The 26,721-nt window shown below is 49.7% G+C and overlaps 10 protein-coding genes across 11 annotated transcripts; 6 read left to right on the forward strand and 4 right to left on the reverse strand.

Annotated features, from left to right (window-relative positions):
- Window positions 1-495: 495 nt before the first annotated feature.
- On the forward strand, window positions 496-1,430 carry RPL29 (60S ribosomal protein eL29). Its single transcript, XM_024904732.2, has 4 exons — window positions 496-597; window positions 661-712; window positions 771-873; window positions 935-1,430. The coding sequence occupies exons 1-4, from the start codon at window positions 591-593 to the stop codon at window positions 968-970; spliced, it is 198 nt and encodes a 65-aa protein (XP_024754530.1). The 5' UTR covers window positions 496-590; the 3' UTR covers window positions 971-1,430.
- On the reverse strand, window positions 1,164-4,893 carry TrAFT101_011304 (uncharacterized protein). Its single transcript, XM_024910844.2, has 6 exons — window positions 4,551-4,893; window positions 3,417-4,467; window positions 2,518-3,355; window positions 2,219-2,434; window positions 1,821-2,159; window positions 1,164-1,759 (listed from the first exon to the last, which is right to left on the reverse strand). Exons 1-6 carry the CDS (start codon window positions 4,592-4,594, stop codon window positions 1,362-1,364), a joined length of 2,886 nt encoding a protein of 961 aa, XP_024754529.1. The 5' UTR covers window positions 4,595-4,893; the 3' UTR covers window positions 1,164-1,361.
- Window positions 4,894-5,100: 207 nt separating this feature from the next.
- Window positions 5,101-5,935, forward strand: RSM10 (mitochondrial 37S ribosomal protein rsm10; the record flags this gene model as incomplete). Its single annotated transcript, XM_066129209.1, has 3 exons — window positions 5,101-5,139; window positions 5,198-5,238; window positions 5,299-5,935. 3 exons carry the CDS (start codon window positions 5,101-5,103, stop codon window positions 5,933-5,935), a joined length of 717 nt encoding a protein of 238 aa, XP_065985340.1.
- A 577-nt stretch (window positions 5,936-6,512) lies between these two features.
- On the forward strand, window positions 6,513-7,624 carry TrAFT101_011306 (uncharacterized protein; the record flags this gene model as incomplete). Its single annotated transcript, XM_024910398.1, has 4 exons — window positions 6,513-6,646; window positions 6,778-7,148; window positions 7,221-7,467; window positions 7,540-7,624. The coding sequence occupies 4 exons, from the start codon at window positions 6,513-6,515 to the stop codon at window positions 7,622-7,624; spliced, it is 837 nt and encodes a 278-aa protein (XP_024754880.1).
- A 309-nt stretch (window positions 7,625-7,933) lies between these two features.
- RAD3 (TFIIH/NER complex ATP-dependent 5'-3' DNA helicase subunit) lies at window positions 7,934-11,279 on the forward strand. 2 transcript variants are annotated; one of them, XM_066129210.1, is made up of 9 exons: window positions 7,934-8,120; window positions 8,171-8,286; window positions 8,358-8,377; window positions 8,426-8,557; window positions 8,612-8,865; window positions 8,943-9,059; window positions 9,117-9,447; window positions 9,520-9,617; window positions 9,680-11,279. In XM_066129210.1, the coding sequence occupies exons 2-9, from the start codon at window positions 8,231-8,233 to the stop codon at window positions 11,036-11,038; spliced, it is 2,367 nt and encodes a 788-aa protein (XP_065985341.1). In that variant the 5' UTR covers window positions 7,934-8,120; window positions 8,171-8,230; the 3' UTR covers window positions 11,039-11,279. The 2 variants fall into 2 exon arrangements, with proteins under 2 accessions (XP_065985341.1, XP_065985342.1); XM_066129211.1 differs by lacking the exons at window positions 7,934-8,120; window positions 8,171-8,286 and having other exon boundaries at window positions 8,426-8,865.
- On the reverse strand, window positions 11,032-14,724 carry TrAFT101_011308 (uncharacterized protein). Its single transcript, XM_024909178.2, has 2 exons — window positions 13,307-14,724; window positions 11,032-13,255 (listed from the first exon to the last, which is right to left on the reverse strand). The coding sequence occupies exons 1-2, from the start codon at window positions 14,497-14,499 to the stop codon at window positions 11,392-11,394; spliced, it is 3,057 nt and encodes a 1,018-aa protein (XP_024754524.2). The 5' UTR covers window positions 14,500-14,724; the 3' UTR covers window positions 11,032-11,391.
- Window positions 14,725-15,267: 543 nt separating this feature from the next.
- Window positions 15,268-17,031, forward strand: TrAFT101_011309 (uncharacterized protein). The gene is made up of 3 exons (XM_024901492.2): window positions 15,268-15,510; window positions 15,638-16,506; window positions 16,578-17,031. The coding sequence occupies exons 1-3, from the start codon at window positions 15,424-15,426 to the stop codon at window positions 16,843-16,845; spliced, it is 1,224 nt and encodes a 407-aa protein (XP_024754883.1). The 5' UTR covers window positions 15,268-15,423; the 3' UTR covers window positions 16,846-17,031.
- Window positions 17,032-17,231: 200 nt separating this feature from the next.
- TrAFT101_011310 (uncharacterized protein) lies at window positions 17,232-17,710 on the reverse strand (the record flags this gene model as incomplete). Its single annotated transcript, XM_024909117.2, has 2 exons — window positions 17,232-17,465; window positions 17,612-17,710. The coding sequence occupies 2 exons, from the start codon at window positions 17,708-17,710 to the stop codon at window positions 17,232-17,234; spliced, it is 333 nt and encodes a 110-aa protein (XP_024754884.1).
- A 585-nt stretch (window positions 17,711-18,295) lies between these two features.
- Window positions 18,296-20,274, reverse strand: TrAFT101_011311 (uncharacterized protein). Its single transcript, XM_024901480.2, has 2 exons — window positions 19,210-20,274; window positions 18,296-19,126 (listed from the first exon to the last, which is right to left on the reverse strand). The coding sequence occupies exons 1-2, from the start codon at window positions 20,075-20,077 to the stop codon at window positions 18,522-18,524; spliced, it is 1,473 nt and encodes a 490-aa protein (XP_024754885.2). The 5' UTR covers window positions 20,078-20,274; the 3' UTR covers window positions 18,296-18,521.
- A 213-nt stretch (window positions 20,275-20,487) lies between these two features.
- Window positions 20,488-25,728, forward strand: TrAFT101_011312 (uncharacterized protein). Its single transcript, XM_024904668.2, has 2 exons — window positions 20,488-20,739; window positions 20,798-25,728. The coding sequence occupies exons 1-2, from the start codon at window positions 20,558-20,560 to the stop codon at window positions 25,653-25,655; spliced, it is 5,040 nt and encodes a 1,679-aa protein (XP_024754886.1). The 5' UTR covers window positions 20,488-20,557; the 3' UTR covers window positions 25,656-25,728.
- The last annotated feature ends 993 nt before the right edge of the window (window positions 25,729-26,721 follow it).

Raw genomic sequence — 26,721 nt, forward strand, 5'->3', positions numbered from 1 at the left:
GGCTAACAGCGCTGCTGTTTGGTACTAGCCGATAATACCAGTTGTGCTTACCCCATTGGGCAATGTAGGGACTATGAAGTAGTATTACTACTAGCCGCGGCAACAAGTACACGTGCTGCCTTTTTTTAGCAAGGAGGTACTTTGCATTCGAATAGTTGAAACATTTGCTATTTAAGAACAGCAGGAAATGCACAATTCATACTATGCAGACATTAAGAGTATAATACTCATGATAATAATGGTGATAATGAAGTATTAGTTTTTTTTTTTCTCTCCTCTTTTAATCCACCTCTCTTTTAGGTTTTTTAAGGAATACAAATATATACTATATACATATATAAAGAAGAGAGAGACTGAGAGACTGAGAGAGACAAAACACTGGGGCTATGGCTTTGTACCTCGTACTAGTGCCTGTATGAGGGAACTCGTTCTGCCACTAGCCCCTTAGCCTAACAAAAGGTACCTCCCTCGCTTACCCGCAGTAATTCCCCTCCTCGCACACACTAGGGCTGGACCACTCTCAATTTTCCGCACGATCTGAATCTCGACTTGCAAAATCACATCGGACAGCATCGTCAACCACAGCAGCAATGGCCAGTGAGTTTCTGCCCCCCGAACCCGGTATTTCGCACGACGGATGTTAATATTTGAGCAATTTAGAGTCAAAGAACTCGTCCCAGCACAACCAGAGCCGCAAGGCTCACCGTAACGGGTTGGTCTTCAATTTCTAGGAAAATTCACACGAGCTCCGTTCGCTTACTCCCATGCAGTATCAAGAAGCCCAAGACTTCCAGATACCCTTCCCTCAACGGAACCGACCCCAAGTTCCGACGAAACCACAGACATGCTCTCCACGGCACCATGAAGGCTCTGGTACGACATTTCCCCATTTCTCAGGGACAGCATCCGGACAGCATACTAACCACTTCAACAGAAGGAGCTCAAGGAGGGCAAGCGCGAGACCGCATGAGTGTATTCCGATTAGCAAACTGTTGAAAAAAAAGGGGATCTTTGCAATAGACGCGATTGGCGCAGGAATTGATGCCTCATCGGCTAATAGGAAATGCATCACCATATGCTGAAATATCGATTTGAGTTTCCTCTTAATATGAGCACCAGACAGATAGACAGTCGGCTGTCTTGAATGTTGCAAAGTTACGTGCACTCTTTCTGGTGTCGGCGCCCGATGTCCAATTTGTGACCCCTTGTGAATGGCAACACCCTGAAGACCCCACGAGACCGACGAAGGAACATCTATTTCTATTCCTTCTAATACCTTTGTGGTCCGTGGACAAAAACAATGAAGGAGCAAAATGAAATGTGAATGCCATCATTTATCTTCTATTGATAGATATGGACTATTATAGCTTCATGTTCTTCACTAGAAGCTGATGCGCTAAGGCCTTGTGGTTAGTAGATAGTAAGGATATGATTTCGTTCGTCATGATAATATCCTTCAAGAGCTTCTTGCCGCCCGCTGCCTTGTTTGCCTCCAAAGCTTGTGTGTAGTACTGCAAGCTTAAATATCCGATTCCAAGTAGTTGAAAGAGCCTGCCCACGTTATAATATCGCTCTGCTTGCCGTTGTGGCTCACCACCTCCAGATTGTACATAGTTGCCGATGAATGCCTGGCCCTGTAAGAGCAAATATTGCCGGTTGGTCGACTGCCTTTTCAGGCCATAATGGACATATGCAAGACCTAGACTCAGATTGACCATGGGGTTGTCATGGTCTAGTGACCAAGCACGCAAAAAGTATCCTATTTCTCGGTTATTTACTTCCCCGTTGTCTGCGATTTGCCTTGGCTCTCAAACACTTACCTATTGCGTAAGTATAGCTCGTAGATGTAAATAGAATATGGCCATAGAGCATCAAGAGACATATGTCCATGCTGAGCTTTGCCGCGGCCGTTATATTTTGATCAAAGTCCGGCTTTCCAGCGACACTCTTCGCCGTGGCTTCGTAGCTCACATCTATGGCTTTTATCTGTCTCAGGATGAATTTTTGGGCTGGTCCAGAGGTGTACCAGGAGACTGGGGATTGGCATAACTTGGAGAGCAATGCAAACATACGAGACGAGTCAGATATTCCACCATCTCTCATCAAGTGACGAGCTATTGTGATGCACTTCTCTTCGTCATTTGTGTTTATAGCACAAACTATTTCGGTTAACACGGCCTTCATACGGCCAAATATAGTTGGAAAATATAATACATACCACTCCAAGCCATGTGGATGACAAAGTTGTGTTGGGGTGACTGAAATACAGTCGAGTCCCTTGCGGATTCGCATACTTGATATGCTTCTTCGCGGCGATGCACAAGCGATAAGCCAATAGCGTAATCGAGAAACAAATCAAGCCAGTCATCAAATGATATTCCTTGATGATTGTCGAAAGCTGGTCCGGGTATAGCGTCTCCTTGAGGTGCAAGAGCTATGAAAGTTATTTAATCGTCAGAAATAGCTAGCAACGAAAGCAATCGCAAGCAGAGCAGAACGGAGAGGAATGGCACATACATCGTTGGAGACGTTCAAACATCTGTGATAGCTCGGTATTTGCTTCTTCGCTCGCGGCCTGTTCCAGCAATTGCTTCTTTCCAAGAAAGTGCAGATATTTGTCCCATGTATAGAATCTTTTAAGTGATCGAAAATCGTCGACAAGATCCCTGCAAGATTCCATCCAGACTGGTATGAGATCGCTAGAACCAGATTTGATCTGTTGCTTGAGGCCACGGACAAGTTCATACTGCTGGGAGAGTTTGATTGCGCGCGATCGCTCGTCTTGACGACGCTTGTCCGGGTTTGCAAACCGCTTTGCGCGATACCTCCTGGGTAGGATACGAGCTGTCTGGGTAGATTTGGGCTTGGACTGTCGAGGCCCTGTCCGTGCTCGAGAAGCTCCCACATCCCGCAAACCACGGTCCGATTTCATTGAAAATTTGCGAAGCTGCTCTTTTGTTAGGGGCTCATTGAGAGCTGGTTGTCCTTGAGCTTCTTTCAGTGCCATTGCTTCCGCGGCAAGAATGAGAGCTTCTTCATCTTCCCTAGCCTTCTCATACATGTTGGCCAGTTCAATACGAGCGTCAATGTTGTACTCCTCGGCATCGATTGCCGCGTGAAAACACTCTTCCGCAGTGGATTGCAGTCCGGTGGCCAGATAGCAGCGGCCTAGCAGGACCAAAAGAACTGCATCAGGCTCTTCGGTAGTAGCGCGAAGCAGTTCCAGATACCTGATAGCTCTCTGTGGCTGATCATATTTGGCGAGTTCGTTCGCAAGATCATACGAGATGAAAGGGAATTCTGTCAAAAAGTCGGCAGTGCGAGGATTATCTGGATCTAGCCAGGTCAAATGTCTCTGTCGGTGCTGCTGGTTAGAGTATGTGTACTACGTTGCTTTCGGGGAAGTTATTGCTTACAAAAGCCTCATCTTCTTCTCCCAGCCTTAGTCTATATATTGCCAGCCGGACCCTGAGGTCTAATGGAAGAGAGGGGCCATAGAGTTCTGGGCTGAATAGGGAGCCCTGGAAATGGGGTACACGACTTCTACGATCGTCATCATCATCCCATTCACAGTCGTCGACCTGCCACTGATCCCAATATTGCTCTTGGACTCGGCCTACAAGCCATCTTGATAATGCTTTGAGCTCGTGAATAGCTTCGGCAAATCCGCCAGTTGAGGCGATGAGCTCAACATAAATCCCGATATCGTGCCATGGACCGTCCGGGCCATACAGTGGAGAATTGCCCATCTCATAATCAAAGTAGCGCCGGTATGCCATGATAGCGGCAGGAACAGCAGACTCGGCATTTTTATTATCGATGCAGGCTTCTGCCAGCTTCCGCACGATGTCGAGGTCATATGGACGATGTTTTAAGACAATATTATACTCCGATATTGCGGCTGCTAGATGGCCCTGTCGATGGCATACAGAGGCTTTGCCAAGTCGAGCATCCAGATTCGTGGGGTCTGCCCTGAGGGCAGCAGAATAGCACAGCCGTGCAGTGTGAAGATTACCCGCCTCGTCTTCATATAGAGAATCCAGCGCGAAGGACGCACACTCAAGCCATGCAGCAACATTCTTGGGCCGAAGATGAGCGGCATACACCATGGCAGACAGCGCCCTGGCATTCTCGCCCTGCTCGCGGAAGATGGAAGACAGTGCCGTCCATGCTTGGTGAGTTTCGGCGTTGATTCTAATTACTTCAGAGACCAGATCTAAGGCTTTTGCGTAATCTCCACCAAGAAAAGCTTGGTTGACTTTGGCCAATCGAGCCGTGATATCTCCACGAGGTTTGGCAGCTTTACGGGGGCCTCGAGCTCCACGCCCTCTGATCACTCCTCGCGTCGGAAGTGGCGCTTCTGAGCGACCCTGGTGAGAATCCAGGAATTCTCTTACCGACTGGTCAAACTTGGCAATATCGCCTTGAAGCTCCTCCAAATCCGAATCGGAATCGGAGGGATTGCCACTGCAGCCGTCGTAGAGCTAAAGGTTAGTGATTTTGCCATTCGCAAGGCTCGCAAGGGCACTCCAGCTCATTGGGAAACTTACAAGGCGACTGAGTCATCCATACCCAGGCTGGACGACATGGTCATGGAGTATTGAGATTTATCATATTGGTGGTGGCGCTGATGTAGGGATGAATGAATACACGGCAAGCTAGCAGCTTGGACCAGTGTGGAAATATTCCATTGTAGGTTGAAGTTTAAAACCACGGCCACCCACGAGTAGGTACCTGGATAAGTAGATAAGGTACGGTAGGCTAGGTACGCAGAGACATTCAACAAACAAACACTTGATGGATTTGGAACTCGGTACCTAATCAATGACTCTTTTTACAGGTAATCTGACTCGAACAGCGTCATCACACACGTATTTTAGAGAATTCGTGTCGAACTGGCAGCATTCAATATGCGCGTGCTGGTCGTTAGCCCGGCAGCTACAGATTGCCATTTGTAGCTAAGCCCGCCGCTAGAATGCTCTGATGTCTGCCGCTGAGGCTTTGCCCCACTCCAATTGGACTTCAGCAGCAGATTCTTTTCGGCTGCCGCATCCGCTATCGCCAGCCTTGCGATTTGCAGAGCCGACAGCAGCAACAAACATGTTACGACAGAGCCCGCAGCTCCTATCACATCTCCAGGTACAGAGAACAATCATGGGCGCCGTGAAAGAGACGTTGGCTGACTCTGGCACTACAGGCCGCTGTGCCATGGGCTGCTAGAAAGACCCCGGCATTGGGGTAAGTATCCGTCTATTCAAGACGATTTGTGAAGCGTTGCGGCGGTGCTGACAAGCTCAGGTGCTTGATTAGCGAACCTCTGTCGAGAAATTACTCTGTCCAGGCCAAGAAAGAAGCCCGCGATAGCGAGCCGAAGCTGCGACACCCGCGCTCTCTCCAGGCGATTCACCTCAAGCCGCTGAAACGCGAGGCTCAATTCGGCGTTCCCTCATGCGATCTACAACTGCGATCATTCAGCTTACAACCTCTCCAATTCTTCTCAGACTTTGCGCTGCGAGCGGCATACTACCTAGGACTCCCAGCCTCTGGCCCAGTAACACTACCACGGATTACAGAGCGATGGACCGTGCCTAGGAGTCACTTCATCTTCAAAAAGTCACAAGAGAACTTTGAACGTGTAACGCTGAGGCGCTTGATTCAAATCAAAGACGGCGATCCTGAAACAGTTCAGCTTTGGCTCGCCTACCTACGCAAACATCAGTTCTATGGTATTGGTATGAAGGCAAATGTGTGGGAGTTTGGCCCAACAGAGATGTCGAAATCCCTGAAGGAGATTGAAGCAGGACAGGACGCCCCTTGGGCTCATCTCGGACAAACGAGGAGCATTGGCGCCGCCGAAAAGGTGGCCGAGATTCTAAGTGCAAGGCGGGTTAAGAAGTCCGTTGACGACAACTTCCCAATCCACGAAATATCATAGGAAAAAAAAAATACATATATATATACCCATTTAGAGTTAACCTACGCAAGTTCATCCAATCTAGACCAGCGACTGAGAATTCATTGTTCACGTCGCATATGATAAGACCACATTCGGAGTTAGGCATGGAAAGGTTTCCATGCGAGGTATTAAGCATGATGGGCTATTGCGTTCGCTTGAGCATCTTCTGTTATAAGGCTGTTATGAAGTAGCTCCTAGCACATACGACCATAGGTAGTGGAGAATTCGGGGTCCCGTCTGCTCCCCCATAGACAAGCCACTAACCGGCAGATTAGTAGTCAGGTGGGTGACCACTGGCGAACACCGGCTGTTGTATGTTTTTTTTTTCTTTTTTTAATTTGTACATACGTTATTTTATGTTTAGTGGGCAGTTATGATTTAAGAAATAAGATTAATTAAATATGTTCATCCAAAAATGTACTAGACTCAAGGCTCTAGCGTACTACGGGTGCTTCTTATCGATATCGGCGCTTAAACAATCAGGCTCAGGCTATACACAACAATTTCATCGTGATGGTGGTACAATCAACGAGCACATGCTATAACGCTTCTCGTCATGCTGCCCTCTCGTACTCTGAGGCCAATACAGCTTCATTCGAGGCTTGCGGCACGGCCAATTGCCTTGTGTAGGCGATGTATCTGGTCAACAGCATCAGTGGGTTCAAGGAACCATCCGCTGAAAAGAGACATGTAAGGAACTCCAGCTTATTACATGTATATATACGTGCCAAGCAGAAGAACCATGTGTTCATGCCTAGATATACAGCCCCCTACTATTTGCATTTGAAATACCGACTGTCGTGTTAACTCTTCTCTCGTAGCTCGCCTGTACCGTACAATTCTCGCATTGTCAAGCGACTCCGCCACCAAGCAAGTAGCAACACAGATAAAGAGGTAGCAGAGAAACCGAAATCCGCTCCGTCTATCCACGAGGACATATACACAATACCGAATTTCCTTACTGTGACACGAATAGCTGCAAGCCCAGTCATAGGATACCTCATATTACAAGATGCGAATACCTGGGCTGTAGGCTTGCTGGCATACGCTGGCCTTTCAGATTTGGTTGACGGATGGATAGCGAGGAGATGGAACCGCAGAACAGTTGTAGGGACGATTATTGATCCAATGGCGGATAAAATTCTCATGACCATATTGACGGTTTGCCTGGCCGTCAAGGGAGCATTGCCAGGTACGTGAAAAGCGAATTCTAAATCCATGAGGCTTTACTGGGACTATTTGATTGACGCCTGGCCTTTATCAGTGTGGGTTGCTAGCATTATCCTCGGCAGGGATGTTGGGTTAGCTATTTCAGCCATTTACTTTCGCTGGATTTCATTGCCGCCGCCTAAAACGTTTTCACGATACTGGGACTTTTCACTGCCATCAGCCGAAGTTCGACCTACCACAATCAGCAAATACAACACCTTTCTTCAGTTGGCCTTGGTCGGTCTGACAACCGCAGCGCCGATTTTGAGCGTTGATTTAGCACCGACACTCACCATTATGCAGTAAGTCTTGAGGAATCAACCACCACCCATCAAACACTCTTTTGCTTGCATTTTTGCTCACAGGACTTTTAGGTACATCGTGGCTACTACTACCATTTGGAGCGGAGCGAGCTATATCTTCTCAAAGGATGCAATCAAGATCCTAAATAAGCCTTGAGCTATGTAAATGTGCATTTTAATTTAAAGCGTAATGTTGTAAAAAATACACTAAAGTATATACAAGTAGAAATAAGACAATTACAGGCGTAAGAGAGAGAAAGGAATCACAAACCATGTTATCCAATGGATGAAATGGCATCAAATAGCTCCAATGAATGGTGAGCGCAATATATGCATTTGTTATTTTGCATTGCTGAGCCCCAGCTCCCTTGATGGGCTGCCTTCCATCACGTGTTAGTGCATCTCGCGGTCGGCGGGTGTATTTAATTCCACTTTTAAATTCTACCTGCCTAAGATACCGCGCTATTGCGCAGCGCGTGCGTTTGACTCGCCAATCGACGCAACTCAACTCTGAAAGCTTTACTAATTAGGCACAAGGTAGCGTGAAAGCTCCTACGCCGTGATCCATCCATCCATCGCTCACCTGCGCTTCTTCCCTCGACTGCTGCACGGCTTCACGCAGAGCTCTAGTGCAAAATGAGATTTAAAATAGAGTACGCTCGTCCAGCTCACGATGCGTGTATTGAAGCTCATGTGTGACTAGTGATTTGCCTGTGTTATTTCCTTATCCAAGGATATATCCAGGTATGTTCCCAACGCTCCCATGCACGCCCTTGCTGTGTATACATACCTAGCTAACATACCCAACGAACAATATGCGTGAGTTGATTTGTATGGGGGGGGTTTTTTTTTTCCTTTAATGCCAGCTGACCATTGGCAAACTCTACCAGCTACATGTGTGATCTGAAAAGTATAACCTAGATTCTACCCTGTGTGATCAGCCACTTACAGGTCACAGAAACCCTCGATGCGGGTGGCCATTGTGTCCTGGAAATGCCGTCAGGAACCGGCAAGACCGTGTCACTGCTATCTCTCATTGTTGCGTACCAGCAGCATATGCCCGAGAAGCGAAAGCTCATCTATTGTTCACGTGGGCAGCCCTCACGGCGTCTCGCTGGTTGAGTGATGCTGACATGGCCGACAGGAACAATGTCGGAGATCGAGAAGGCTTTAGTCGAGCTGCAATCTCTGATGAAGTATCGCGCCGAACAGTTGGGCTATGAAGAAGAGTTTCGCGGCCTTGGTCTAACAAGTCGAAAGAACTTGTGCCTTCATCCCTCTGTCAAAAGGGAAAAAAGTGGCTCGGTTGTTGATGCACGTTGCAGAAGTTTGACTGCAGGCTTTGTCAAAGAAAAGAAAGATCGAGGTGAAAATGTGGATGTCTGCGTCTATCACGATGTATGTCCGTTGTTTTTGTTGTTTTGTTGTTTTTGTTGACATGCTGAATCGATGAACCCCAAACTAACGTAGTTCAGAATCTTGATCTCCTTGAACCGCATAACTTGATACCCAACGGCGTATGGTCATTTGATGCGCTCCTAAAGTATGGAGAAGAGCACAAGCAGTGTCCATATTTTACTGCACGGCGCATGGTACTGCCCTATTTTGACATCCATTCTGCAAGAATTGCTTCTGACATTGGCAAATAGATGCAATATTGTAATGTTGTCATCTTCTCATATCACTATCTCCTCGATCCAAAGATTGCTGAGCGTGTAACGAAAGACTTCTCCAAGGATTGTATTGTAGTCTTTGACGAAGCTCACAACATTGACAACGTCTGCATCGAGTCACTTAGTACCGACATCACTGAAGACTCAATACGCAAAGCTACTCGCAGCGCACAGCACCTAGAGCGACGAATTGCTGAGATGAGAGAGACCGATCAAGAGCAGCTTCAGAATGAATACGAAAAGCTTGTTCAAGGGCTTCGGGAAGCTGATGAGTCAAGGCAGGAAGATGCCTTCATGGCCAATCCAGGTAAATTGACGCCGTTTCCAGGTTGGATTATTATTTATCATGCATCATAAAATAACCAACACAATATCATAGCTCTGCCCGATGATCTTCTGAAAGAAGCTGTTCCTGGAAATATCAGGCGAGCCGAGCATTTTGTAGCCTTTTTGAAAAGATTTCTTGAATATCTCAAGGTCAGTTCAGTATTTCGTATTTATTTCTGTGTGTTCATCCTCACTGATTTATTTCACCTTAGACGAGAATGAAAGTCCGTCAAGTCATCTCGGAAACACCATTATCATTTTTGGCTCACTTGAAAGAACATACTTTCATCGAGAGGAAGCCGTTGCGATTTTGTGCCGAACGGTTAACGTCGCTGGTCAGGACCCTTGAGCTTATGAATATTGAAGACTACCAAGCTCTCCAAGAAGTAGCAACATTCGCTACTCTCGTTGCGACATATGAGAAGGGTTTCTTGCTCATATTAGAGCCATACGAATCCGATACCGCCGAAGTCCCAAATCCCACTCTTCACTTTACCTGCCTTGACGCCGCCATCGCCATCCGACCTGTATTTGAAAGGTTCTACTCGGTGATCATAACCTCTGGTACTATCTCGCCACTTGAAATGTATCCTAAAATGCTGGATTTCGCTACGGTAATACAAGAGTCATATAGTATGACGCTTGCGCGGAGATCTTTCCTTCCGATGATTGTAACTCGCGGAAGCGACCAGGCTTCGGTCTCATCCAGCTTTCAGGTTCGAAATGAACCCAGTGTTGTTCGAAACTACGGCAATCTCCTCACAGAATTTGCCAAAATTACCCCTGACGGCCTGGTTGTCTTCTTCCCGTCATATCTATACATGGAATCCATCATTAGCATGTGGCAGGGCATGGGCATTCTCGACGAGGTTTGGAAGTATAAACTGATCCTGGTGGAAACTCCCGATGCGCAAGAAACATCACTGGCCCTAGAAACATACCGAACTGCCTGTTGCAATGGAAGAGGAGCAATTCTACTTTGCGTCGCTCGCGGGAAAGTATCAGAGGGTATCGATTTCGATCACCAATACGGCCGAACCGTGCTCTGTATCGGCGTTCCGTTTCAGTACACAGAATCAAGAATCCTGAAAGCAAGGCTTGAGTTTTTGCGAGAAACATATCGCATTAAAGAAAACGATTTCTTGTCCTTTGACGCCATGCGCCACGCTGCCCAGTGCCTAGGCCGTGTCTTGAGAGGCAAAGACGACTATGGAGTCATGGTGCTGGCCGATCGACGTTTCCAGAAGAAGAGGAGCCAGCTACCTAAATGGATCAACCAGGGCTTGTCGGATGCCGATACGAATCTGAGTACCGATATGGCGGTTAGTAGTGCTCGACGATTTTTGAAGACAATGGCGCAACCATTCCGGAGTAAAGACCAGGAAGGCATCAGTACCTGGGGGTACGAAGACCTGTTGCAACACCAGAGAAAGGTGGAAGAAGAAAGGGGGGATGAACCCCCTCCGGCCATGGCAAATTCACGAGCAGCCGCTAATGAAAACATGACTACTACGTATGAATCTGATTATGAAGACATTGATCAAGAAATGATGGAGTTGGAAGGCTTCTAAGGAGTTCGGACCGTGCAGAGCGGTTAGAGGGTGAGATGTCTGATTCTCTGGCTAATTGCCTTTTCTATCTATCTTTCTTTCCTTCTTTCTTGGAATCTGGGTTATAATAAGTCTATACATTAATCATTCGCTAGTTATTCATTACGTCAGTACAATCCATCATATCATATCTTTTACCATAGGTAGTCTCTAAATCCATCACGACTTTTCCATTCTAAACCACTGAAATCCTGCAAAATGGTAAAAATATTTAGAAAGTATACCCGCAATAGGTAGCACCAACGCAAAAAGATAATAGACAGCTAGAGTGGGGGGGTATCACAGCACATGTATAACGTGCCAACTCAGTCGACTCATCTCGTGGTGGGTATAATGCGCCTAGAGGCTTTGACAGCTCTCATAGCAGGCAACGTGTTCGCTCTGCCCGGTTTCCTGCCAATCTCAATGCACAACATTCGGATAAAGTCCGTATTACTCCAGTAGCTACTATGAGCGCTCAGCATATTCAAATACTGAATCTCCAGCGGACCGCCACCAGATCGGATAAACCAGTCGATCTGGCCGTTATCATTAAGAAGAAAGGCCTTCTTCTCGGCAATTTCCTCTCTGGTGAAGTCATGGACTTCAAGTTCTAGCTGAGAGGGCAGCCGCACAGTCGATGGGCGGCCATCACCAGTCGTGGATGTGGTAGGATTGCCAGCCATACCCATGACAACGGTACGCATGGCATCGCCAACAGTTTTCAGAAACGAAGCCGAAGAAGTAGGCACATATGCTGTTTTGAGGCTGGCCGCATATGCCGGATCTACCGTCCCATTGAGCAAGTAGGCAATGGGGTCCTCTTTGGCAAGAATATTGTAGATATTGTCGACGGCCAAGCACCCAAACATTCCAATCTCACCACCGATATTTTCGGTCTTAACCTCGTTTTCATCCATGCCAGGTTTGACGCGTCCACGTCGTGGTGTAAGAGCTCCTCGCTCGAGCAATAAGAAGAATCCAGTGGGACTTCCCATCAGGAAGAGGTTCCTCGTATCGAACTCGAAGAATCTGGTTTCTGGCTCTGGCCGTAAAAGATCAAGCGGTGGCAGATCCGTTGGCTGCCGTGACAAGACTTCTACCGCCATGACACTACCGAGAGAATGAGCAACCAGATGGACACGTCCATTTTCGGCAAACCCGGGGTTGTTCTTACACCACAGACGGTATACTCGGTTCGCCTCCTTGACTAGAGCTGCAATCATCTTTCCCTTGTGGTGAGACATGTAGAAGGGTATATCGAACATGACATCCGATATCATGCTCCTTATCGCGGGAATGGTGCTGGGCTCAATGTCCTTCAGACCAAAGGCCTGTGCTGCAGCCGAATCATTCGTCTCCATTCCCGTCTGAAGATGGCCGCCATCTTCAAAGGATAGCCCAATTCTCCAGTTGAGTGGCAAAACCATGAGTCTGCTCTGGCTGTTATCCAGGACTTCTTGCACCGCCGGGTTTTGAAACTCGCTGTCCACCATTCGACGGAAGCTATTGACGGCGTGTGTAAAGTGATAGCTTTCAACCCTCTCAGCTATCTTTTGGCCAATTCCGTGGGCTACCAGCACCAAGTCTGTCACCTTACTGCGGTCTTTATCCGCTTCGCATGCAGGGCAGGTTTCCCGTGGACTGCCATCGGAGGTGGCATGAGATGCAGGTTTGGCATGTTGCACCTGCTTCCCACGGTGCATGCGTTCCCATCTCAGTCTATCAAATCCTCGGACCACCGGAATGCCCACGGTCCCGCCTCTCATGATCCTTTGAAGAGGCCGTCTACCGTAATAGGCAGATGGCTGTAAGCTCGGCTTTAGTAAGAAGGCCTTTGTTTGATCCTTGTATAGGACACTGTAGCTAGAGTAGGGGCGTTGCTGTGCATTCTCGGAAGCCTCGTTGTCTACTTGCCGCGGCTCGAGGGAGCCTTCCGTCGCAGCCTCGCCTTGAAAGCAGTGTGCCGCGCAAAACGGATGTGCGGAAATAGCAGGCTCTGTTGGTATGGGGGAATTCCGATACTGTCCATCGCCTTCAGTCGGCCATAGTCGATGAGACACCTTTTCCTCTCCCGAGGCCCCAACTTCAATAGCACACCGTACTTCGTCACGCCAAGTTTCCGCCCAAGGACGCAGTTCCTGGTATCCGGCTTCTAGCTGATTCGCAACTGCTGGGGGAACCGGTAGCATGGTATCTCTGCGAGGCGAGTTAGTAACTCAAAGAATGAATAGACAGCGGAGAACATACTTGTAAAACCATGTGCCTCTCGTTACAATGGCGATGTCGTTAACTGGCGACCAGTATATGGGCTTCATCTGTAATGTGTGCAATGATACCTTGTGCAATCTAGCCAGTCCAACTACGACATCCGTGTCTTCCTCGTCAAGATCCGGAGTGGTGTCCTCTATTCGAGTTAACGGCTCTGTTGCTACTTCATCGTTCCCCTCAGCCGCTTTGTAGTGGATCTGCGGCGTTTCTAAAGTTTGAACATCACTACGTTGCTGTTTTGCTTCCACCATCTGCTGTGGTTGCTCTTCAGTCTCCAATGCCCTCACAAATGGTCTTCCGGAAATGCCATCATCAGTTGTAGGGACTAGTCCAGATATTTTAAGCTCTCGAGACAGCCGATTCTGTGACGTTTGAGCAGCGCGAGATGCATCAGGCAGAATACGCTCCTGGGGGAAACCCGATACTTGCTTGTAAGAGTCACTACGAGGTTTCAGATTCATGTGCTCTCCAAAGGATGATGATACAGCACTATCCGAAGGAGAAGCGCGACCAGTAGAGATGCTGGCCTCTCTATCACGAGTCAACAGAGGGTGGCGTATGGGGATATCCCGGAGACTGCTAGCGACGTTTCTCGGCTCGTGACGCTGGTTCATGACGGCAATGATATCCTTTACGACCTCATCGACAGTAAAACGCTGATTCGACTTTCTCACTAAAGCACAAAATTGCGTATCAAGCTCTTCTAGGATGTCGGCGGCGAGTTTAGGGCAGCAGGCTGTAAGCAGTGTTTCGGGGAGTGCCTCGGTCGCTTGCGTCGTGGAAGCTTGTGTCTGCTGGTTGGCCTGGTGGATGCGAAGATGCCTCGAGGCCAGTTCCCGTATGATTTGGTCGCGTCGTTCCACGTCAGACTTGACCGTTGCTGGGGCAGGTTCTCGACCGCTTCTGACGGTGTCATGCTGGATCCGGTGGCTCTCCGACGTCAGGCCCAGCCAGGCCTGCTGGAGCACATCGTTGTCGTCCTGGGAGAACGGGCGAAGGGGCGCTTTCGATTTCGATTCTGCACCGCCAGCAGGAGCGCTGCTCGACAGCGGATCGTCAATGGGGAACAGGGACGTATAGAAGAACTGAGCCTTGATGCAGGGGGCTCCGTCCTCCTTATCCGCGTCTGGCGTTGGACGAAGGCGACAGGCAGAGCCGAGTGTATGCTCCATGAATGCGAGGGTGCGGACAAGACGAGCATCAAGAGGGACGTGTGTGGAGGAGTGAAAACGGCTGGCGCTCGCCTGAGATGCTCGTCAGCGGCGCCATGGAGCTTGATTCATGCAAGGCTGCGCGGTGCAGCCCCGAGGCAGGTTGAAGGGGGATGACGATGGCTAGCGCGGCGCAAAGCACATGGGCCAAAGGGCGCTGGTTGAGTGGCCATTATGACGTGGCTGATTATGCAGGTCGCGGCAGTGAAAGGAACAGAGGCTGCTATAGTGGGTTCACTGGGCAGCTAGGCTGCTGTACCCGCAGTAAATAGGTCGCGGCTTGCAGCGGATAGGGCCGCACAGCAGGCAGCCTTGTGAGTTGTGTAGATAGCTGCCTACAGCTAAGAGTGCCTACCTTGGGTGCTCAGAATATACTTGCAGATATATAATAGTATTATAAACTTGATATTCTTAAAAAAAAAAAAAAAAAAAAAAAAAAAAAAAAAAAAAAGAAAGAAAGAAAGAAAAAAAAGAAAAAAAAAATAGAAGATGAAGTATATCTTTCTTAGGGCATTTTTTTTCTTTGATTGTTTCTGCTGGTAAGTATGTATTGCTGCTAGGGTGCCAGCTCAGCTGCTCAATAGCTTATGTTATCCAGGGTTACAGCACTAACATCGGCACTAAAAGCCTTCCGGGATCTCACCTGCGGCCGGCGCGGCAGCAGTCAAGTGACACCTGGTGCATGATAAGCAGGGGCGCCTTGTGCCAATAATCCGGGGCACGGCACAGCTACGGCTCGCTCGCTCCCTTCTCGTCCCATCATCCGTTCTCTGTCTCCTACATCTCAACGTCCCTTTTTTTTTTTTTCCCGATACCAATCCATCTGTACCATCTCGGGCCTTGCGCGACGGGATCTTTATCACTCGAGAAACCACATCGGCCAAGATGGCGGTTTCCCGCGGCACCGTGCCATTTCTCGTGGCCATGATGCTGCTGACTGGCGTTTGCAATACGCTGGTCACCAAATACCAGGTGCGTGCGAGGAAGCCGGCATGCTAAGGATCATGAGAGAATCTTATCTGTGCCTCAGCACTGTCCATTTCTCTTTGTTTGCTGCCTTTGTTGTTGTCGTTTTCGCATGACCTAACGGACGCTACAGGACAAGCAATGCGTTCGCAATTGCGATGATGAGAATCCCGCCCGTCGAATGTACTTCAACCAACCCGTGATTCAGACAGCGCAGATGTTTGTGGGCGAGATGGGCTGCTGGCTGGTAGTTGCTCTTACGGCAGCCTATCGCCGCTTCGCATCGAAACGAACCCCCGCAGAGAATGGCTACCAGACCATCGGCTCCAGCCAGCCCGATGGCGTTGACGACGACGCCCCTGAGGACGACCAGCCATCCGTTCTACGCGGCTATAGAATCTTGCTGCTGGCCCTGCCTGCCATCTGCGATATTTGCGGCACTACCCTGATGAACATTGGCCTGCTTCTCGTTGCAGCGTCCATTTACCAGATGACCCGAGGCGCGCTAGTTTTGTTCGTGGGTCTGTTTAGCGTAGTGTTCCTGCGGAGGACGCTGCATTTGTTCCAGTGGATCTCATTAGTGGGCGTGGTCCTTGGCGTGGCTATTGTTGGACTCGCAGGTGCTATTTGGCCAGACGTCAAGGCAAACATCGTCTCCAGAGGCCTGTCTGCCATCACAGATTCTCCCGATGGACTGTCCGATGTTGCCAAGGCAGTCATTGGCGTTACGCTGATTGCAGGAGCACAAATATTCACTGCCACCCAATTTGTCTTGGAGGAGTGGATGCTCGAACGCTCTCCCATCGATCCCCTCAAGGTTGTTGGCTGGGAGGGCATCTTTGGCTTCGTCGTCACGGTCGCGGTTATGCTTGTGCTGCACTTGGCCATTGGTCGGACTGAGGCTGGTCGCTATGGCTACTTTGATGCCACTGAAGGACTCCGCCAAATGTGCAACGACAGCGCGTTGCTCATTTCCAGTGTGATTATCATGATTAGCATCGGGTAAGTCGAATCGTCTGTTTACGCATTACATCAAGACGCACTATATAGCTAACATTCTGATCTCTTTCCAGTGGCTTCAACTTCTTCGGATTGTCCGTCACTCGCACCGTCAGTGCGACCTCTCGATCTACCATTGACACTTGCAGGACGCTCTTTATCTGGGTAGTTTCTCTTGGTCTGAGATGGGAATCTTTCAAATGGCTACAGATTGTTGGATTTGCGCTGTTGGTATACTCGACATTTTTGTTCAACGGTATTGTTCAGCCACCTTTTGAGTTCTTACGAGTGGATGGAGAAACCGAGGAACTGCTCCCCGAAGAGCCAATCGAACACCAGTAGATTGCTGGATGGCGCTTTTGGCGACTCACGCATACACTGCTCTCGCTAAGATTGATCTTTGTTTGATCTTTTTTATCTTTGGTCTAGTCTCATGGGTTCTGGCGTATTGGCGGGTGCCCGGCTAGCTTAGGATAATTTTCGTTCAACACTTACAATATCACACATTACACATTACATTATAGGTGATTTGATAAAGGATCTCAAGTAATAACTGATGCTTTGTCTAAAATTTGACCCTTTAAACCATCACTCCAGCCCCCAAAATAAAAGGAAGGAAACAAAAAAGAAATTGCTTCTCTCTGAAACTAGATGCTCAACGCCTAAAAAACAAACTACCAAATTTCAAGTGAATCGCACGTATAGTAAATCAAAAAGCGCAGACCCGGTTAAGCAACATTACATAGCAGTTCGGCTTCGAGGATGAATTTTCCCTCCTTGTACTTTTCAGAGGTCTCAAAAGCCTTGTCATACTTCCAACCCACCGTTTCTTTGCACTGATGGCAGGCGATGTCACGAACAATGTGTCGGCCAGTAGTCATATTTCGCTCATTTGGATCGCCCGTGTCAATGTTGACGACTCGATGGAACAGGTACGCTTTGCCATGCTGCCCACGAAAGTTCTAATACGGGTTCGCCTCCCAGTTAGCCCTGAGAACAGGGAGAACGGCATGTATTTCATATAGACAGATGGATGGAGTGCAGTGCAGAGAGGCGATGCCATGGCGATGAATGAATACAAACGACCTTGGGACTGGGGAATACGCACCCGAGAGATGATGTCCTCGTGGTTCGCTAAGTGAGCCTTGCATGTCTTGCAACCATAGATCTTGTTGCTGGTGAGATATGTATTGTAAGCCAGGCCCATCGCTGCTGAGCTCCAAAGAACGCAAGAGTCTCTCTCTCTCTCTCTCTCTCTCTCTCTCTCTTTCTTTCTCTCTCTCTACGAAACGAAACGAACCGATTCCCACACAAACCGGGGACGAGTGATTTGCTTGCTGGGCTGGCCGCGCGCGGTGTCTGGAGAGCGTTTTGAGTGTTGTAGGAAGCTGGAACCGTCTCCCTCTCAGCGCGCGGAACGGCGAGTTTGGCGTGTGGGGTTAGTTGGAGAACAAGGCAGCGGCGGGTGCCTAGCAATGCGGCTCTTGGAAATGCAGCAGTGAGTAGTAGTAGCAGCAGTGCTAGGTAGGATCGAGTAGTGAGTGTCCTTGGCCTAATGGAGCGCAGTTGAAATGCTCCGTCATGCGGGCGTCGGAAGTCACAGGATCAGAGGCTGGACGATAGACGGATGCGTGCACCCGCCGAGGTTTTGCCTGGGTGGCTGGCTGGCTGACGCCCTTGTGTAGAGTATGTCATTCATCACATGTCAACACGAGCGCTAGCTGCATCTCAAGCTCCATCGCTGAATTCAGGTAAATATGAAGAAATAATAGTAAATACCTATTAATATTACGTTTACAAGCGTCTATTTGCATCAGTCAATCAAATATTGTGCTTTTTAAACGCAGTAAAAATGCCAAATGCACACATTTATATGGGTATATAGGTAAGGTAGGTCACTGAGCACATCGTGCAGTATGGATGGGCGAGTGAGCGAGTGGCCTGTGTATACGGCTTCCGGCCTTCATTGGTATTGTTTCTAGCATTTCATATGGCACGCGCCATGCCGTCAACGTCCATCATGAGAATCCTTTGGCCAGAGACCAAAAGCTGTCCATTTTGGCGCGGGCCAAGACCTCTCTGGCCTCGGCATCCGTTTCGCAGATCTTGCTGCCCCATTTCTTGAAATTCCTCACCTTTTGCTCTCCCTCAAATATTAATTTGCACTCGTTCAGAGACATGTCCTTCAAATCTCCGTTGGAGTCCTCGGGCGATAACCACTCTTGTCCGCCTCTATTATTCCTCTCGGGGTCTCTTGCTTGCACGTTTTCCGTCCACTTGATGCGATTCAGCATGAGCTTCTTGTACTTGTTTATGCTATACGGCCCCCCTTCAACAATCACGAGGCTGAATTTTGGATGCATGACGCATGTCCCCGAAAGCGCCAACTGTTCAGCGTTACGCCATATCTTGTAGCGGTGCTGGCCGTTTGCAAGGCTTGTGATTTTGAATACCAGAACGTGGATGCCCTTGTTAGCATCTTTCTGTTGGTTCGCAGCAGTCTTCTCATGCTGCTGCTCCTTTGTTAATTTGCGGGATTCGTTGGCTTCGATGTGCTTCTCGTATCGGTCGGCAATCTCTCGGTTTACTCGTGCCTCAACGGCAGTGGGATCTTTGACAGCAGCTGTCATGGATATAGTCAGTATGCAATCTTCAAAGCCGCAAATCGTAAAAATTTCAGAGAAATGGGGATATTGCGAAACATACCATCACCTAATACGCGCATGAGATTTCCCTTTTTGACTTTAGGTGGCGGTGCTGGCACCAGTCCAAGTCGAATTTTCGCTTGCATCTCCTTGAGTTCTGCCATTCTCCTCTGTCGCCGTATTTTTGCTTGTTCTTTCGAGGTCAGATACATTGGCTTCGCCGGCGCGCCAAGTCGGTCCTGATAAGGCTCGAGTGCAACTGGATGCTGGATGTATTCGGTCACAATGCTATCGTCAGCGTGTATCTTGAGCTTCGAAGGGTCGTCGACGTCGTCGTAAGTTGAGCCATTGACCAAGCCTTCATCCCACCACTCGAGATTTGGAGGAGCGTCCACGACGAAATTCTTCTCCACGTCAAGATCTTCATCAATGCCAGCTTTACGAGTCTGCTCTGCGATGCGCTTTTTCATGGCCTCTAGGGCCGCCTGCCGACGCAAAGCATTTCCCTGCTGGATATATTTTCCCTTTTGATTAAACACCAGCTGACGAGGCATGCGCTGCCTCCCGCTCGGCTCCTGTGTAGCAGACTTATCATCGAAATATGGGTTCGACTGGTTTCTCTGCTGGCTTCCAAATGAGTCCGGTGAGCCTCTTTTATCGAATGCGCTGGCCCGAGATGGGCTGCCTCGTAATGACTGAGACTGGCCGTTTGCCGCATCTGCCTTGCCGGCTGGCTTCCAAGACCCCAGGTCTTCCAAAGCAGGATGCAGTCCGACATTCAATCCTCCTTTGGCTTTACTCGTGCCAATGGCGGCTGCAACGCGAGCTTTGAGCGCAGCCATTCTGTCCGCAGCGGACTCTGTCTTCTGTATTCTCGAGGCGCCATCGTGCTGAGGACCAAGCCCTCCTGGCTGTGAATGTTGACTCATTGGGCGAGAGCGCTGGTCCCGCGCGCAGCAGGACTATCTATGTACGTCGAATTCGAAACAAAGACAGCAGCGTTTGCAGCTCTATAGGGTTTTTTTTTTTTCTCTTATCGTAAATTCATAAATCGTACTCCGCTGGTGAGAGTGACAGAAACGGGCAAGGCGAGGCTTTGCAGGCCACGAAAGGTGAAATGTGACGCTGCGAAAGGCGGACAGAGATTTGCTGCGAGGTTAGGTACTGCAGCATAATTGCCTGTAGCTCTCGCGGCAGAGGAGCTGACACTGCACTGCATTAGTCCTGTAGCCTTGCTGTGGGGATGCCATCCTACCCACCACCCACACTAAAAATTTTGCCCGGTTCCACCGCCAAAAAATTCTAGTGGTCCTGGCGGCGCTCACCAATTGACCTGTGTAAAAGATTGGCATGGCTTCAGCAAGCTCGCCAGGATCAGCCCGTTGCTCAGCCAAGATCCTGAATTCACCATGAATATTGCGCAGCCCGTCGCCTCGGAGGTGGAGAGCGTGGAGTTTACCTTCCTCTCCGCCAAAGAGATCCAGGCCATCTCGGTGAAGCGCATCGAGAATGAAAGCACTTTTGACAACCTGCTGAATCCTGTGCCGGGAGGTCTGTATGATCCGGCCCTGGGATCATGGGGCGATGCACCGTAAGTATAGTCATGCTTCTGGCTGGCACCGTATTCAAGGCTTCTAATTGCTTGCTAGATGTGCTACTTGCAACCTGAATCAGTCCAACTGCCCGGGACATCCAGGTCATATCCAGCTCCCAGTCCCCGTCTACCACCCAGTGTTCATGGACCAGGCATATCGACTACTCCGTGCAACCTGCGTTTACTGCAAGGGCTTCCGTCTACCTCCCAAGGATCTACACAAATACACCTGCCAATTGCGCCTGCTTCATCACGGCCTTATTCGTGAAGCCCACATGGTGGCTACTATTGGAGAGAACGAGCTAGCAGTGGAAATCCAGGAGGCGTTGGGAGATGGGCCCAGCGAGGCTGAGGAGGAGGAATCTAGCATCGACAGCGTCACCCGACAAAGAGAAAAATATGTCCGCAAGTGCCTTCAGGGCATCAAGCTGAAGAGGGGCGATGCCAAGCGAGGCAAGCATGAAGGCGCATATGAAATGCGCCGCGAAGTCATCAAGGAATTCCTTACCGAGATTATCAAGAAGAGAACATGCTCTAGCTGTGGCGGCATTTCCCCGACGTACCGAAAGGACCGATTTGTCAAGGTTTTCGAAAAGGCCCTCTCCACGAAAGAAAAGGCAAAGATGGCACAAAAGGCCCTTAAATTCGGTGATGCCATGACCCGAGTCCACAACCGCTCGGCATCAAAGAAATCCAAGGGCGGCAAAAACGGCGTTACTCAGATCAATGGCTCAGAAATTTCACCTCCTCCCGAAAGCCAAGATATTGAAATGGGAGACGCAGATGACGATGATGCCGGTGCTGGAGAGGATTCGCAGAGATATATCAGCTCAATGGAGGTAAAGGCACGACTGGAGGAACTATTCAACAAGGAGCAAGATTTGCTCTCGCTCGTGTACAACGCCAAGCCTCCTACACAGAGCTCGTCAAGAGTCACTCCTGACATGTTCTTTATCAAAGTTATCCTGGTGCCCCCCAACCGTTTCCGACCAGAGGCCCGAACAGGCGATTCACAAATCTCTGAAGCTCAGCAAAATGGACTTTATAAAAACATCCTCGCCTGCTGCTCGAGGATTGCTCATGTTTACAAGGCTCTTGAAGAGAAGAGGTCAGACATTACAAACATGCACCAAGCTTGGACAGAACTTCAAGATGCAGTGAACTCACTGATTGACAAAAACAAGAATCCCGTGCAAGGAGCAGCTGCGGCGCGAAACGAGGACGGAATCAAGCAGCTGCTTGAGAAGAAGGAAGGTCTGTTCCGCAAAAACATGATGGGAAAGCGAGTCAACTACGCTGCGAGAAGTGTTATTTCGCCAGACCCCAACATCGAAACTAACGAAATCGGTGTTCCTCCGGTTTTTGCCAAGAAGCTGACCTATCCCGAGCCTGTGACGAGCCACAACTTCAAGGACATGCAGCAAGCTGTCATCAATGGTGTAGACAAGTGGCCAGGAGCTTTCGCTATTGAGAATGAAAACGGTCAGATTGTGAACCTTCGCAACAAGTCGGTGGACGATCGTATCTCTCTTGCCAACCAGCTCTTGGCGCCGACGAACAGCAGCGCAGCTCGCATGAAGAACAAGAAAGTCCACCGTCATCTTACCAACGGTGACGTTGTCCTGATGAACCGTCAGCCTACGCTGCATAAGCCGTCCATCATGGGACACCGAGTCCGCGTTCTGCCGGGTGAAAAGACCATTCGAATGCACTACGCCAACTGCAACACCTATAATGCCGACTTTGACGGTGACGAAATGAACATGCATTTCCCACAGAACGAGGTGGCTCGTGTAGAAGCATTGCAAATTGCCGATACCGACCACCAGTACTTGTCAGGCACTGCAGGCAAGCCACTGAGAGGTCTGATTCAGGATCACATTTCAGTTTCCGTCTCACTTTGCAGTCGAGACACTTTCTTCACCCGCAGTGACTACCAGCAGCTAGTTTACAGCGCCCTTCGCCCAGAAAGCGGCCACATCCTGGGAGAGCGACTCCAGCTTACACCACCTGCCGTCATCAAGCCGGTGCCAAGATGGACAGGAAAGCAGGTCATCAGCACAATTCTGGCAAATATACGGCCACCCAACTGCGGAGGATTGACCATGAGTGAAAACACCCAACTCAAGGCGGAGCAATGGGGCAAGAATTCAGAGGAAGGAACTGTGCTTATCCAAGACGGTGAATTCATAACAGGAATTCTCGACAAGTCTCAGATCGGACCCAGCTCAAGCGGTTTGATACACGCCGTGCACGAGATATACGGACCGTCTGTTGCCGGCAAACTGCTGAGTAGCTTGGGCCGTCTGCTCACAAGATACCTCAGCATGAGAGCATTTTCATGCGGAATGGACGACTTGAGGCTGACGGCGGAGGGAGAGGCGGCACGACGACGGGAGCTTGTTGCGGCCGACCATCTAGGACTCGGCATTGCCGCCAAGTATGTCTCTCTAGAGAACCAGCAAGATCCTCTGAATCCGCTCCTGTTGGAGCGTCTTGAGGAGGTTACGCGCGACGACAGCAAACAGGAGGGTCTCGATCTCTTGATGAACCAGGGAACAAAGGACATTACAGACGCCGTACAGAAGGCGCTGATTCCCAACGGCCTCGAGAAGAGCTTCCCCAAAAACCAGATGCAGGCCATGACTACTTCCGGTGCTAAGGGATCTCGTGTCAACGCTTCCCTCATTTCCTGCAACCTGGGACAACAGGTCTTGGAAGGCAGACGTGTACCGCTAATGGTTAGCGGAAAGTCGCTGCCTTGCTTCCGACCATTTGAGACGAACATTAGAGCCGGTGGTTACATTGTGAACCGATTCTTGACTGGAATTCGACCACAGGAATACTACTTTCACCACATGGCAGGACGTGAGGGTTTGATTGACACGGCTGTCAAGACATCTCGCTCAGGTTATCTGCAGCGTTGTATCATCAAGGGAATGGAAGGCCTTACAGTCTCTTACGACACGTCGGTAAGAGATGCGGATGGCTCACTAATTCAGTTCCTGTACGGTGAAGATGGATTGGACATTACGAAGCAAAACTACCTCAAAGACTTCAAGTTTATCCTGCAAAACGTGACTTCGGAGGCGGCACAGCTCAAGTACGATCCTAAGGTAGGCGAGCGGCTTGGCGCCAACCGCCAGGCGTTCCAGAAATACATGAAGAGCGCCGTGAAGCACGCCAAGGCCAAGGACCCGAATGGAAAAGACCCCCTGACAGCCAGCTTCGATCCCGCGACCAATGCATTTGCCACTTCAGAGACATTCTACGAGGCCATGACGGAATATCTGAAAGAAAACCCCGATGGGCTCGTGCGAGAAAAGAACAGCCAAGAAAAGGCCGTCTCTAATCCTAACCAGGTAACGCTGAACAAGAAGAATGCAGAGATGCTCTTCGCCATGAAGTATCTGCGGTCGTTGGTTGAGCCCGGAGAAGCCGTCGGCATTGTTGCCGGCCAGTCTATCGGTGAGCCATCTACACAGATGACGCTGAATACCTTCCATTTGGCTGGTCACTCAGCCAAGAACGTGACTCTGGGTATCCCCCGTCTGAGAGAAATCTTGATGACTGCCAGTAAGACGATTTCCACGCCGGCAATGACACTATACCCCATTGCCGAGCTATCAGAACAGGATATCGAGGTCTTCTCCAAGTCTATCAGCGTGCTACGCTTGAGCCAGGTGCTGGACGGTGTCGTGGTTGAGGAAATGGTGGGCAAGGGCAAGCTCCGCGGCCTTGCCAAGATCTACAAGATCAATCTCAAGTTTTTCCCGGCATCAGAGTACTCCGCCACCTACGCCGTCAGTGTCTCGGACATTATGACCACGGTGGAGAAGAAGCTTCTGCGCAACATCCTCGCAATCATGAAGAGGGAGGTCAAGAAGCGCCAGACCCAGACAACAACGGGAACTCCCGAAATTGGTGTCAAGGTGGGAACTGTCGAGACAGCCCGAGCCGAAGGAGCGCCAGAGCGTGGCGCGGATGAGGACGACGACGATGACGATGACGATGATGACAATGACGCTGCTGGGGCGAAGCGACGAGCCAACCGAGGTCAGGCCGTCTCCTATGGACCCAACGACGACGACGATGACGCGATTCAGAAGGACATGTCAAGAGGGGCGGAGGACGACTCAGATGACGAGGCTGCCGACAACGCCGCTGGCTCAAATGGCGTGGATAAGGAACAAGGCGATGAGGACAGCGATGAAGACGGCACGCTATGGTCATCGAGGGCGCGAAAAGAGCGTGTGCTCAAGAACTACGTGGAGGCTACGGATTTCCAGTGCGACGACAAGCGCGGCGAGTGGTGTAATGTAACGCTCGAGTTTGACGTCAACATTCCCAAGGTTCTCATGCTCAACATTGTCGAGGACGCAGTGCGCCAGACGGTGGTGCAGCAAGTGGCTGGCATTGAGTCGTGCTTGGTGGCCCAGGAGAAGGGCAAGACGGCCATCAACACCACGGGAGTCAACCTCCGAGCGATGCACCGGTACAGCGACTTTATCGACCCGCACCGAATCCAGACCAACGACATTGCTGCCGTGCTGGAAGTCTATGGCGTGGAGGCGTGCCGCAGCAACATTGTGCAGGAGCTGTCTGCAGTCTTTGGAGGCCACGGCATCAAGGTGGACAACCGCCACCTCAACCTGATTGCCGACCACATGACGAGGGGCGGCGACTTCACAGCCTTTAGCCGCATGGGCCTGAGAGGCAACGTGAGCCCCTTTACCAAGATGAGCTTCGAGACTACGCTCGGCTTCCTCAAGGATGCGCTGATGGACGGCGACTGGGACGACCTGACGACGCCTAGCAGCCGCCTGGTGATGGGCAAGCTGGGCCGAGTAGGCACCGGCGGCTTCGACGTGCTCACGCAGCTGCCGACTTATTATGTCAACTCGTTGGCATAGAGGGGAGAGGGGAGAGGGGAGGGGGGAAGATGTGTGTGTGTGTGTGTGTGTGTGTGTGTGTGTGTGTGTGTGTATACAAATGGATGGCGGCGCGTGCGCATATGAGGCATTGTACTTAATTTTACTGCTATTTAGTTAGACTAGGCTATCAAAAATAAAACGGGCTACGCAGAGATGTTGACAATACTATATATTTGAAGATGTGTTTCATGATGGTGATGCCTACGTACGCACACAGATTATCGTCCGTCCTAATGACTGTGCATCTTCCTTGCGTAGATTTATTTTAGCTACTTCTACTACTCCTATTGTTTAGATTTCTCACTAATGCTGCTTTTGCTGTTTTTGCTGTTTCTCTTGCTTTCCTCCTTGGCCCCCCTTGAGCAATGGGCACGTCTTGATCGAGGAAATGACGCAAAGCACAAGTCCGCCGGCAGCGAGGACTGAATCTCGTGGCTGACGGGAATGTCCTTGCCTCGCTTGTTACGTGTAAGCAGGGCGATATTTTCTTGGTTTATTTTATTTTTTATTTTTTTTCTTTCTTTTTTTTTTAATTTTCCTTTTCCCGTCTCCTTTGGAATATTAATTGCTACGCGCTACCTGCTGCTGGCCTCCGCGACAAATGCTCCCACCGCGAGTGAGCTGACGCGTGCGCCACTAATCTGAATCACAGAGGGGGGGACAAACGCTACGCGCCATCTCGAAGATGCCCACCGTGTCAGAAGTGAATCAGCCACGGACATTGCTGCCTAGTCTACCTACGGGCGGCGCGTGTGGAAATATCGCGAGACGTGCATGGCAAGCAAATAATCAAGTCAATCACAGTGCGAATAGAAGAGGACAAAGTGAGGTTTGCAAAGTATTATGATTCGTTAAACCGTGAGGCATCGAGCCTCGATTGCATTTAGGCAGATCCTTTTTCCCGGGCTGCGCATGTAATATACATCCCGAACCATAGTATTGGGAATAGTAAAAAACAGAAGTCTCATTGTTAACGCCTTGGATTATCCCTTGACCCCATAAACACTCGTGTTAAAAGCAAAAGTCATGTCTCTCTTCTTGTCCT

This window comes from Trichoderma asperellum, chromosome 7 (genome assembly GCF_020647865.1).
Source record: "Trichoderma asperellum chromosome 7, complete sequence".
In the NCBI taxonomy this organism is placed as follows: Eukaryota; Fungi; Ascomycota; class Sordariomycetes; order Hypocreales; family Hypocreaceae; genus Trichoderma; species Trichoderma asperellum.

Coding starts and splice junctions, on each gene's coding strand:
- RPL29 (XM_024904732.2), top strand. Junction 713..770: donor CGCAAGGCTCACCGTAACGG/GTTGGTCTTCAA, acceptor ACTCCCATGCAG/TATCAAGAAGCCCAAGACTT. Junction 874..934: donor ACGGCACCATGAAGGCTCTG/GTACGACATTTC, acceptor CCACTTCAACAG/AAGGAGCTCAAGGAGGGCAA.
- TrAFT101_011304 (XM_024910844.2), bottom strand. CDS start 4,594: ATGACCATGTCGTCCAGCCTGGGTATGGATGACTCAGTCGCCTT. Junction 4,468..4,550: donor ATGGATGACTCAGTCGCCTT/GTAAGTTTCCCA, acceptor CGACGGCTGCAG/TGGCAATCCCTCCGATTCCG. Junction 2,160..2,218: donor CATCCACATGGCTTGGAGTG/GTATGTATTATA, acceptor TAACCGAAATAG/TTTGTGCTATAAACACAAAT.
- RAD3 (XM_066129210.1), top strand. CDS start 8,231: ATGCACGCCCTTGCTGTGTATACATACCTAGCTAACATACCCAACGAA. Junction 8,287..8,357: donor ATACCCAACGAACAATATGC/GTGAGTTGATTT, acceptor AAACTCTACCAG/CTACATGTGTGATCTGAAAA. Junction 9,448..9,519: donor TGCCTTCATGGCCAATCCAG/GTAAATTGACGC, acceptor ACAATATCATAG/CTCTGCCCGATGATCTTCTG.
- TrAFT101_011308 (XM_024909178.2), bottom strand. CDS start 14,499: ATGGAGCATACACTCGGCTCTGCCTGTCGCCTTCGTCCAACGCCAGAC. Junction 13,256..13,306: donor AGAGGCACATGGTTTTACAA/GTATGTTCTCCG, acceptor CTCGCCTCGCAG/AGATACCATGCTACCGGTTC.
- TrAFT101_011309 (XM_024901492.2), top strand. CDS start 15,424: ATGGCGGTTTCCCGCGGCACCGTGCCATTTCTCGTGGCCATGATGCTG. Junction 15,511..15,637: donor CGCTGGTCACCAAATACCAG/GTGCGTGCGAGG, acceptor CGGACGCTACAG/GACAAGCAATGCGTTCGCAA. Junction 16,507..16,577: donor ATTATCATGATTAGCATCGG/GTAAGTCGAATC, acceptor ATCTCTTTCCAG/TGGCTTCAACTTCTTCGGAT.
- TrAFT101_011311 (XM_024901480.2), bottom strand. CDS start 20,077: ATGAGTCAACATTCACAGCCAGGAGGGCTTGGTCCTCAGCACGATGGC. Junction 19,127..19,209: donor CATGCGCGTATTAGGTGATG/GTATGTTTCGCA, acceptor TATCCATGACAG/CTGCTGTCAAAGATCCCACT.
- TrAFT101_011312 (XM_024904668.2), top strand. CDS start 20,558: ATGAATATTGCGCAGCCCGTCGCCTCGGAGGTGGAGAGCGTGGAGTTT. Junction 20,740..20,797: donor GGATCATGGGGCGATGCACC/GTAAGTATAGTC, acceptor ATTGCTTGCTAG/ATGTGCTACTTGCAACCTGA.